Source organism: Barbus barbus (assembly GCF_936440315.1).
Source record: "Barbus barbus genome assembly, chromosome: 22".
In the NCBI taxonomy this organism is placed as follows: domain Eukaryota; kingdom Metazoa; phylum Chordata; class Actinopteri; order Cypriniformes; family Cyprinidae; genus Barbus; species Barbus barbus.
Genome location: NC_136750.1, coordinates 30,070,854 through 30,083,442, shown reverse-complemented (window position 1 = coordinate 30,083,442; position 12,589 = coordinate 30,070,854). Strand labels below are relative to the sequence as shown.

The window sequence follows — 12,589 nt, the reverse complement described above, 5'->3', positions numbered from 1 at the left end:
CATAAGAGCATCTGAACAACAAGTGAGCCTTATCAGATGAGAAATGGAGCCAGAGCAGTTAAGTTCATTAATACAGGCGTCAGCACATCATCAGGTGACAAACTGATTCAATGCAGCTCAAAGATTATCATACAAAGATATTCTTTAAAATGCATTGACCCATTTAATCCCAAATTATTCTCAGACATGAAAATATCAAAATGATGTGTCATTAGTAACCCCTTGAAATAATTGACATTTTTACAGAAAAGTGTTTTTTTATATATGGTCACAATTGTGACTGGTGGGATGATGTGTGAACTGAAATTAAATTATTTCTGCAGTTATTAAAATTCTTATATCTCAGCCCAGTTATTAAACTGTTTCATCACATTCTTTGGTTACTATTATACATTTAAAAAACATACTTTACTAGCCTTTTGTTTTGGAGCTTTGATGCAGTCATCATCATCTTCTCAAGGTGCAAACAGGAATGATTCATGTGACAATTGTCAGTAAATGTGACACTGCATATATTTAATTGAGACCCTTTATTTTTTCCACATTTGCAAAATTCACTAAAACACCAATCAGTAATATTTTTAGAGCTTTATAAATGAAAACCTTCTTTACGGTTACTATAGTGACCAGTGGGATTAAATGCATTAATGTCACCATGAGCTGCAACCATTTTACAAAATATGTAGTAGAACTTTATAGTCTTCTATAGAGAAATCAGACTGAATCATCTTAATTTCATATGCCGATGAGATGAGTGAAAACAGAAACACATGATGTCAACAGAATAAAAGTTGTGGTTTTATTTTGTGGTTGAATCAATACAAAAGAGCAGCTGTAAGAGCACCAGAAACCTTAAGGTGATGATATGAGCAGCTGAAAGCTCATTGGCTGTCCTGGCTGTAGACCACGCCCACCTGCCGCCGGGCTTCATCTATGATCTCAGCCAGCAGCGCAGAGTCTGCGTGAGACATGCGTGAGCTCTCCTTCAGACCTGCACCACATAACACACCAGAAACCACCAGATCACATGAAGGTCAAGCTGATCATTTCACAAAACTGACATCTTGTGGTCAAAGCTTAAATAACAGCCCTGCACCAAAAAAAAAACCTGGGGCCTAGTTCCAAAACGTTTCATCTGGATCAGAATGATCCCATGTTTTGCTCTCCAGGATCAGCTAACCAATCTTACTTTTGTGCCGGTTTTTCAAAGCAAAATTGGATTGGATGACCCTGATCCAGATACACACTTTTTCAGATTTCCAAATCTGGATTACTAGTGCTCTACGGAGCCCCTAAAGGGACATGTGATGGGAAAAAAATGGTAATTCTGCATAGCATTTACACAAATATCTACTTCTGACTGATCCATCTCTAATGATTATGCCAATGTAGTTTACAATCAGTGATTTAAAAAAAACACTTTCAATTAAATATATTTTTGTTTGATATTGACAGCTGTTTGGATGTATTACATGTTGCAAATGTTGTATTTTTTGGACCAGTTTTAAAGTTTTATTACATTGTTGTGATTAGAATAATCCTTAATAATCCCAATCTTACTAAAGCATTTTGAACAACAACAAATTGAGGATTTAATCCAGATCAAAACCAAGGTTGGATTTTGTGATCTGATCCAAATTCAGAATCATTTTTTCTTTTGAACAAACCATTTTCAAGATTTGATCCAATCCAATGGCCAAAATCCCATCAGATTACTTTTGAACAACACAAGTATCAAGTAATACATTTAGGTAAAGGGGTGCAGAGTTTTGTAGGCAAACATTAGTGCCTTGAATTTTATGCAAATTATAATTTTATACAAATACATAATTATATATATGTATGTATCAGCTTAAATGCACTTTTCAAAATAAGAAAAGCTGAAAAATGTCAAATAAAAGATTACAAATGCATGATTTGTGAGCTGATTGTATAGCTGTGTACCGTTGAGTAAGCAGCGGCGGACCTCCTCGGCCTCGTAACACATGCCGGTGCTGTTGATGAAGTTCAGCGGCAGAGACGGCTCCGGCACCGGGTACTGCGTCTCCACACCGTTCACCATCAGAGACGTCGGGCACCACATGTGAGCCGGAACCTGATCAACAGAACAACCCCAAACATTCACCAGCGGCTTTCTCTCCAAACTCTAAAGCAAGCCTAAAACTCCTGTAGTTTGACTGATAAAGATGGGTTTGATTCATCTCAGGCAACCCTGAATGCTTTATTTGTTTGTTTCTGACGTTCTGTGTTGTTTTATAAAAGCTGTTTCACACTGATGATGAATAGGACAAGCTCCAAACATTGGGAGACATATATTATAAAGTTAGTTTAGTATTTAAATTATTATATATTATTAAATAAAAAAAGTATTTTTGATTTATTGAATTCTTTTATTCATTTTGTTCCCCATACATTTCCATAATTTTTTCTTTTACTTTAAATGCTGTAGATTTTTTAAAATCCTTTAAAAGTTATATTCTGACCTGCAAAGAACAGAGATGCATTTTATGTATCTATAAAATAAAAAATAAAAAAATCTGATGCATCAGATACAAAGTCAGTCAGTTTATATGACATAATTAAAGACATAGTTTATCAAATTAATATTTAAATTGTTACATATTAAATAAAAAAATTACATTTGCTTATTAAAATGAATGTATTTTAAGTCTTTTTAGTCATTGTAAAAATTATTAATTTTTTTCCATCATTTCCTTGTCAAAGTATTTTTTTTATTCTTATCATTTTTTAAAAGTTTTACAAACTTTAAAATGTTGTTATTAACACATTGAGATGCATTCTATGTAAGAAAGGTGCTATACAAATAAAAATATATATATTATTATTACATTTTTCTGATGGCCTGCATGTCAATAATCTATATGGCTAATTTACTGATGCATTTAACTACATAAGTTAGTTATTAAAATTAATATGTAAATGATTATATATTTTTATTTATCATTAAATGCATTTGCTTATTCAGGTTATTGTATTTTAAGTCACTTTAGTAATTTTAATCATTTTTTCTATCATTTCCTTGTCAAATTATTATTTTTTTATAGTTTTTAATATATTTTGAATGTTGTTAGCACATTGAGACACAGTTTACGTATGAAAAGTACTATACACATAAAAAATGCATTATTAATATTATTATTCAAAAGTGATGTGTCCTGCAGGCCTGCATCAGATACAAAGTGACTTTGAATAAAAGCATCTGCCAAATGAATGAAAGCAAATGTAAATAATCTGAATTATGATCATGAGTTGTTTAGGTACATGTGATTTAGTTTCAGCAGTGCAACAATAATTTAACTTTAAAAGCTGTATTAGCCAGCGGTTACAGTAATATATGGTCAAATATTTACATTGCCTGAGTTGAGAATTGAAACAGAGCAGAGCGGGAATGGAAAGTTGTTAGTGCTTTAACCCTGTGTAATAAACAGACAGATGCAGACGCAGCACTACTGACATGAGTGTGTTTCATCAAACCTTGATGGTGCCTTTGGTCCCGACGATCACGGCCTCGTTTGGGAGCTCGGCGGTGATTGTGCAGGTGCAGACGGCCAATCGCTGTCCAGAGAACTTCAGCGTGACCACCATCGCTTCATCTACACCTGTCAATGTTACAATAAAACAAACCTCTCAAACTGGGGAATAAAGATGAGTTTGTTTCTGATTTGAGAGAAAAGAGAAATTTGAGTGTAATTATATGAAACCAAATGCATACAGAAGCTGATTCACATTGGTGATGAATAAGACGAGCTCCAAGCTTTTGGACACCTTTAAGTTGAAATTTTAATTATTACACAATATTATATAAAAAATATCAACATTAAATACATTGGATTATTAAAATTAATTAAATTTAAGTTTTATATATATATATATATATATATATATGTTTAATAATTTTTTAATGCCTTAAATGTTGTTATTCTGACCTGTAAAGCACAATGAGCTACATTTTATGTATGAAAGGTATCATATTAAAAAATGTTTTACTAAAATGTCCCGTTATACAGATTAAACAATGTATTATTATTAGTATTATTGTACTATAGTTCATTTATGTAAGTGAGGATAGCAAAATAAAGCCAACTGTGACACATTATACCCACAAATTCTTCATACAGTGGACTACCAGTAAAATTGATAAAAAATCTGGGACCATAAATTAGATTTGACACTTTGACCTGATCATGTTTTGTTATCTGACATTATCAAGATGAATTTGTTCTGACAGTTTAACTCTTGAGTTCGTCGTCATGTTTGATTAACATCTTCTAAACTATAGTGAATATAATGTGAGAAATGTTGAAGGTGTCTGAATGAATGTTGGTTTGACTGTATGTTTGTAATTATACTATGTTCCCAGCAGGCCTGCCTCTCACACAAACAGTAGATCACTCTGTAAGTCTAACTGACTAATATCTGTGCTATTCTGCTGTCTGTATGCGAGTGGGTTCAGTACCAGTGTCCAGACAGACTCCGGTTGCTTGTATGGTCTCCGGTTTCTCTCCGTTGAAGGCCATGAGCACAAACTGTATGCAGTAGATGCCGATGTCAAGCAGCGCTCCTCCTCCCAGCTCTTTCTGAACGGTGCGAGGCACATGTGTGAGAGGAACGCCGAAATCTGCTCGCACCACCTTCACCTCGCCCACCTCTCCCTGCGACAGCAGACGGCTGATCTCCAGCGACACCGGGAAGAAACGCGTCCAGACGGCCTGCAGAACAAACACACGAGCATCAGACTGATGTACAATACAAAAGATATATTTACATATGTAACCATGGACCACAAAACCAGTCATAAGGATCAACATTTTTAAAACTGAGATTTATATATAATCTGAAAGCTGAATAAATAATCTTTCCATTGATGTATGGTTTGTTATGATAGGACAATATTTTTGTGGAAACTGTGATAAATTTTATTTTTCAGGATTCACAGATGAATAGAAAGTTCATAAGAACAGCATTTATTTAAAATAGAAATATTTTGTAACTATACACTCCTTTTCAAAGGTTTTTTTTTTTTTTTTTGAAAGAAATTAATACTTTTATTCAGCAAGGTTCTGTTCAATTGATAAAAAGTGACAGTAAAGGCTTATATTTTGAATAAAGTCATGCATGACTGTTTGTAATTTGAAGAAAGCGTCTGCTGACCTCCATGAGGAAGACGTTGTTCTTCTTGGCCGAGGCGATCAGCTCCTGGACCTCCTTCAGGTTCATGGCCAGCGGTTTCTCACAGAGAACGTTCTTCTTCGCGTTCATGAAGAGAACGCCCGCCGACAGATGATGAGGGTGGATGTTGCCCATGTACACCACGTCTGAAACACACAACCAGTCACACATCGACTACAATCCCCACACATCCCCTGCATACGCGCCGCTTTATTTAATGATTATCCTCATTTCCTGCAGGTAATGTTTTTGTAGTACACTCACCCAAGAAAAAAGTCAATTGCAACTTTTTTTATAAAGAGTCGCAAATGCCTTTTTTATTCAATTCTTCCATAAATTTGAGTAAATCAAGCAGGTTCTTAGAAAATTCTTAGTTGATCTCATTAGTGATGGACTTTTGATGCCAATAGGAATCTGAGATTCTTTTCTGAACAGATGGAGACGTGATGATGGTGTTTTTACACAGATCAGTACGCAGTCTCACCGATCTCCGGATCTTTGGCCAGTTCTTCGTAGCTTCCATACGAGCGCGGGATGCTGTGCTTCTGCGCAAACTCCTGAGCATGCTTCAGCTCACGAGCCGCCACCGCCAACACCTGCCATTCATTGCAATCAGTTACAGTTACTGAGAACAAATGTGTAATTAAATTACAATTACTTAGGAACAAATTAACAATTACAAAGGGGGTTGCATCTGAATATTTTCACACATACACCCACATACAGATTTAACTGACTCATGTTAATTGCAGGTGCTAAAGTCTGATTTTGTGGTGGATGTGCTTTAAATGAAATTATTGCAATCTTAATTCAAGAGATGAAGGATTTTGTAAGTCTGACAGTAATCAGTGTTGATCAGGATACTGTAAGGGGAACCCTGCCTGGCAAAATCATTTGTTGAAAACATTAGAAGTCATCAAAAAGTAATCAGTTACATTACTTTAATAAAGTAACTGAAATATTTACAACTCATTACATTTAAAATAGGGTAACTTGTAATCGGTAAACTTACACTGCTCCGGGTGTGTGTGTGTGTGTGTTCACTGCTGTGTGTGTGCACTTTGGATGGGTAAATGCAGAGCACAAATTCCGAGTATGGGTCACCAAACTTCATATCTCACGTCACTTTCACTTTTCTTTCACTTACATTTCCAAAGTAACCTTCCCAACACTGGTCTGGTCATAAAATATAATTTGATCCTTCTAAAAATAGTAATAATAATACCAGATTTTATTTTTCATGTAAAAAAATGTATTCTTGTTGTGCGTAATATAATGTTGTATTATATGTAACAGTGTTTTTGTTTTCTTTGCATAATCCCAGTGCAGTACCGATGTTGGCCAGATCACAGTGGTGTCGCTGTTTCCCCGCTGCACAGCAAAACTTCCTGATTCAGCCACGCGCTTTGTTTATTTTCAGCAGATCATGTAAATGTTTGTGAAACGCATGTTAGAGTGAGAATCAGTGCATGTCAGGTGTGTGTGTGTGTGTGTGTGTGTGTGTGTGATCTGAATGATCAGGATCAGCTCGCGTTCATTCAGTGTGCATGTGTGTTTCTCTTTCTCCTGCAGTCCGACAGTGAGCTGAAGTTTGTCATGTAATGTTAAGCTGGTGTGTTTCTGCGCTTTACCTGGTGATTTTCTGCTGGGAGAGTCTTCAGTGCCACTGTAAAGTCATGACTGATTTTCCCAGCGCTGCAGATTCCCCACCTGATCGCCATGATGGTGTGTGTGTGTGTGTGTGTGTGTGTGTGACTATAAGAACCAGCAGATGGGGACAAACACTAGCCTGCTCTGATCAGTATATACTCTATACTGCCTCCATACTAGTTTTTATTGTAAGTGAAACACTATACAGTAGTACATTCAGTGTCACATGTGGTACAATCAATGTTTCAAACAGTATTATGCAGCACTGTTGCCTGTGCTGGAAAATTAATCTTAACTTAACAACACAAAAAATACGACAATAGAGAAAATGAAAATCGTTTAATTTATGTGGGGAGAAATGTACATAGTTCATCAATCATCAGTAGTCTATCAGTAATTAGTTGTCTAATTAGTCTATGTTTCTATTTCCTTATTTGTACATTTGAGGCTCATAATAATAAAATCAGGTAACTTTAGGAACAGGTGTAGGGACTAGGGAGGGTTTTACTGTCCCAACTAAAACTAACTAACCCTAACCCAATAAAACAACATCTATTTAATCATTTTAATAAATATAATAATTTCCGCTCAATATGCTATTATTGCATACTGTTTTATACAATGTACTAAAATACAGAGGTGCAAATATCGAACACTTTTTGCACTAAGTAGCCTATAAATAGCATCTAAGAACTATTTACACTTATTAAGAAGAAAATACTGCTATTTTCACTCTTTAATATCATACAGCACTGCAGTTTCAGTCACTGTTTACCTGAAACTAAATGTCTGTGCTTGTTTTGAATATGTTTCTATACTCTGCTTATTATAGAATTATTCACAAAGATGCGTTTAAATAACACACGGATCAAATAGGATATAACTTCAGTTTGCATTCATCTTTTCATTTCAGTGCACTTTCAGGATTACTGATGATTAGCTGGAAAGAACTGCAGAGACCTGCTCATTGTTATAAAACGCTGCAAAACAAGTGTTATGAAATGCTTTTGGTGTTTGGACACAATGTTCTTTCCACTGCTGGCTATTTGTGAGAATACCTGGAATACCAAGGAATAATTCACCCAAAAAATTGTCTTTTACTCTCCCTCATGAGTTATCTGAAGTACTTTTTATGGCACTTAGAGTGGGTGCTTGATGCTTTTTGTCTTTTTAGGAGCCTGAGATGTTTTGAAAGTTTATAAAACATAAAGATGAGTAAATGATGACAGGGTTTTCATTTTTGGTAAAGAAATGTCTCATGCATTTTTAGTTGTATTTAAAGCATTAAGGCTTAACAAAAACAGAATTATATGATCATCAGAGAAAAGCCCTTTATAGTGGAATTACGCAATAGGCCTATGCATGAATTATTATGCAGTGAAATGGCATTCAATAATTCTGATCTAAAAAAAACAACACTACAAGTAACAAAATGCACAAAGATGAAGCCACACGCTAATCTCTAAACCAACAATCAATGAGAAGATCAATGTCTATTTTTTTTTTAAACAATCTGATTATTAAAGTTCTTAGATGTTTAAGCTGCTTTCTTGGGGCTGTGGAACGGATTTTGGGATGTGGACTGGACCAATCTCTGAATGACTAACTCTTAGTTATGCAATGCAGCAGATTGCTTGCTTGTTTGGCATTGAGTTATTGTGCAGATGACTTTATCTAAAGCAGTTTCCAGCGCTTTTACTCCATGCTCGGAGCTCCAGGGGCGTTTAATTGTGCTCCTCTGCAGCGCTGCAGATCGGGAATGAGGCTTTGCGTGGTTTTTATTTTTATTTTTATCACCAGTCGAGTAGAAAGCCAGCAGAGAGCGTTTATGTAAAGGAGTGGTCATTTCTCTGCTGAGGTGGTGTTTAATGGCTTGGAAATGAAAGTCAGTGCAACACTCAACACTGGGAAGACAAACGACTCAAGGAAGCTGTGAGGAAAAACCTTGAGCTCCGATTGTTTTGGAATGTTTTCAGCTTTTGAAAATGGAACTTTGGCGCAATGTAACTAGTAACAAAAAACATGGAACAATGTAACAAAAGCCTGTAACTCCGCCCCTTTTCAGCGCTGCGCTGCGCTCATTGGCTGCTTTTTTTCGTTTGTATTTCCACAGTAATGGTACAGTCACAGTCGTATAAATTTATAAATGAACAACTCGTTTTCTCGGTCTACTGACATTATGACATCTGCTTCTATATAAGCTTAATCAAACTTAAGTGATAAACTTAAATGATTTGCATTTACATTTACATTTAGTCATTTAGCAAACGCTTTTATCCAAAGCGACTTACAAATGAGGAAGTCAAAAGTCCCCACGCAAATTCTAGTACCTGGAGGTGAACATTCAGGTTGTATAAGCATTTACTGTAAAGTGGAAACACATTTACTGTGGATATTCCTTGAACTGAATCATGAACAATAAATAAAATGAGAACGCACCATTGAGTTTAATTGATTTTATTAACTTGATTCCTGCATTAACCAGCAGAAGCATCCAAGAACATGAAACATGAAACATCTTGAGCAGAGCAGACAGATATATGAGAAGATATTAATCTGTTTTTGACAATCAATAAAAAGCATCTAGACCTCTTTTTTTTTTTACCAGTACTACTTATTTTAATATTAAATCTTATAATAATGTCTCTGAGGTGTGTTCCAGTTCCTGCCAATATCCAGCAACTTTATACAGCCATTGAAGAGGAGTGGACCAGCATTTCACAGGCCACAACCAACAACCTGATCAACTCTATGCGAAGGAGATGCGTGAGGCAAATGGTGGTCACACCAGACTGGGTTTCCCCCGGACCCCCCCAATACAGTAAAACTGCACATTTAAAAGTGGCCTTTTATTGTGGCCAGTCTAAGGTACACCTGTGCAATAATCATGCTGTCTAATCAGCATCTTGATATGCCACACCTGTGAGGTGGATGGTTTCTCTCGGCAAAGGAGACGTGCTCACTAACACAGATTTAGACAGATTTGTGAACAATAGAAAAAGTATTTTGTGTACATAGAAAAAGTCTTAGATCTTTGAGTTCAGCTCATGAAAAATGGGGGCAAAAACAATAGTGTTGCGTTTATAATTTTGTTCAGTGTAGTTACTCACCTCAGAGACCATCCAAGATGTAGCTGAGTTTATTTCTTCATCAGGTTTGTAGAAATGTGTGACTGCATCAGTGTCTCAGCAATGGATGCTCTGCAGTGAATGGGTGCCGTCAGAATGAGAGTCCAAACAGCTGATAAAAACATCACAATAATCCACACCACTCCAGTCCATCAGTAAGACGTTTTTAACTTCAAACCATCACTTCTGGCTAAATATACAAATAATATAAAACAAGTCTTCTTTACATTACTCTCATTCTGACGGCACCCATTTACTGCAGAGGATCCATTGCTGAGCAAGTGATGCAGTGCTATATTTCTCCAAATACTTCTACATCTTCGATGGCCTCAAAGTGAGTTTTTTTTTTTTTTATTCATTATTTTTGGGGGTGACCTAATCCTTTAAAGGTGAAATCATGAATAGATGAGCATCATAATGCATTATAAATTAATTCAAAATAATTTTTGACTAGATATATAATGCATTGAAATATGCATGAAAAACATATGAATGACAGGGGTAAACCTTGTTTCTCATTCTGCGCTATGAGAGCTGAATTACATAACAGTGATCGATACCCTTGAGCTCACAGGAGTCCCTGCATCAGCAACACTGCAGTCAGGCAGTCGCGACACTGCGGTAATGTGAAACCTTCAGCATGGTCTCTCAGCTCCACACGTCAGTAGGGATGCATGCGTCTTCATCCGTCACAGGCAGTGTGTTGTGGTGCTGATGCTGAGCACACTGTGTGCATGTACAGATGCGCTCACTGCAGCACAGACACACGGACAAACACAGGTGAGCCTTTCATGCTGCTTCGTTTCATAACTGCTGGGAACAGCTGTCTACGAATGCTGCACATGCAGTATTTGCATGCACTTTACATTATACAGTATTGTCTATGTTGCACATATTCAGTGTTATGATTAATTGCTGTTAAACTATTTAATCAGGAATAGCTCGACAAAACGTTGCGTATTTCAATTATATAGATGTTTTATGTTAATTATATGTGTTAATTTGTTTGTTATCAATTAGGATTGTTGATACGCAATGTGGGTAGAGCTGTTGCATATTGTCATTGCTATAGTAATTGTAATAATAAATAAAATTAATATTAAAATGTATTTTTTAATATATTTCAGAATATACAAATTTGCCATATATGGCCATTTATATATTTTTTAGAGGCATTTAAAAATTTATTTTGCCCTCCATATATTTCAATCCAAGAAAACACATTCACATATGTGACATTTGAAGAAAAACTTTGTTTTCTATAATACTTTGTTTGTTATTGACAACAATTTTTATTTGTTGAACACATGCATAATGCATATAGCCTAATTGTAAGCTACTGTGAGATTGAAAATGTATTTTCTTGCCCCTGAAATAACTTTTAAAATATATATGGATATATGTTAAGGTTAAAACTAAGTATATTAACATTTGTCAAGTAATTGATTGAGCTTCACGGTTTACATAATTTGAGTAAATATTTCAAATATATTTTGGCCAGAAAAATAATTGCTTTTTTTTTCGCTGTAAGGAGCATGTTTATGAATTAATGTGGAATTAATATTTAATTTTTTAATATGCAATGCTTATCAGTTTTTCATACACAAAAGCTGGGTTTTTATGAGGGTACAGTATGAGTTAGAATAAGGGCATCCTTCTTTCCTCTAACTTTGTTCTGTGAGTTGAACTCCATCCGTCATGTCAGCATCTGATGAGTGTAGGAGGGTAGTCATAAAGGAAGAATACGTCACTGCTCTGCCTGTTCCCTCTGATTATTACTTCTCAAGGTTTCTCCAGTCTTACGGGAGAAACTATTGAGCTCACAGTGAACTGCGTAGCTGTTCATCTCTCACATATACGGCATCGCTGTGTGCTGTTTGATCGGGTTATGAGTCTACGAGAGTCTGTGCATCATATTGTCTGGACAGAAATATGTGCTTGGAGATACACAAATCAAATGCATTCATTTATTTGATAGTTTTTTGTTTGTTTGTTTTTGTTTGTTGTTTATTCACTTGGCAAATGCTTTTATCCAGAGTGTCTAACAAATGAGAATATTACCTATCCAATATGTAAATATGTAAGCATATAAATATCTATTCATCTATCAACCCATTGACCCATCCATCCATCCATCCATCTATCCATCCAATATGGAAATATATAAACATGAATTTATATCCATCCGTTCATCTCTCCAATATGTAAACATGTAAACATGAATTTCAATCCATCCATCCAATATGTAAACATGTAAACATGTGAAATTCTATCCATCCATACAATATAGAAATATGTAAACATGTGAATTTCTATCCATCCATACAATATAGAAATATGTAAACGTGAATTTCTATCCATCCATCCAATATATAAATATGTAAACGTGAATTTCAAGGGCACGGGATTGTAATCTGTGCATGTCTCCTGTTTCCAGGCAGCGTTATGTGGGACTGCAGAGCTCTTCTAGCTCAATGCCTTCGCCACTGCGTTACCATGCAATTAAGTGAGCTCACACTCTACAATCTAGATCAATTTATGATCAATTGCCATCACTGTAGCTGTCATATGAGAGCTATATGCTACCATACATTGTGCATCTATTCACTACGTTGACATAA

The 12,589-nt window shown here is 35.6% G+C and overlaps 1 protein-coding gene across 1 annotated transcript; it reads right to left on the bottom strand.

The window, feature by feature from the left end:
- Positions 1-776: 776 nt before the first annotated feature.
- Positions 777-6,937, bottom strand: dhdh.2 (dihydrodiol dehydrogenase, tandem duplicate 2). Its single transcript, XM_079446554.1, has 7 exons — positions 6,822-6,937; positions 5,675-5,786; positions 5,173-5,336; positions 4,478-4,730; positions 3,496-3,620; positions 1,945-2,095; positions 777-991 (listed from the first exon to the last, which is right to left on the bottom strand). The coding sequence occupies exons 1-7, from the start codon at positions 6,909-6,911 to the stop codon at positions 882-884; spliced, it is 1,005 nt and encodes a 334-aa protein (XP_079302680.1). The 5' UTR covers positions 6,912-6,937; the 3' UTR covers positions 777-881.
- Between the last annotated feature and the right edge of the window lie 5,652 nt (positions 6,938-12,589).

Excerpts from the sequence above, each read along its gene's own strand:
- dhdh.2 (XM_079446554.1), bottom strand. The coding sequence starts at position 6,911 with ATGGCGATCAGGTGGGGAATCTGCAGCGCTGGGAAAATCAGTCATGAC. Across the intron at positions 2,096-3,495 it reads GGACCAAAGGCACCATCAAG|GTTCCGGCTCACATGTGGTG; the intron begins GTTTGATGAAAC and ends TCTGTTGATCAG. Across the intron at positions 992-1,944 it reads CCGCCGCTGCTTACTCAACG|GTCTGAAGGAGAGCTCACGC; the intron begins GTACACAGCTAT and ends TATGTGGTGCAG.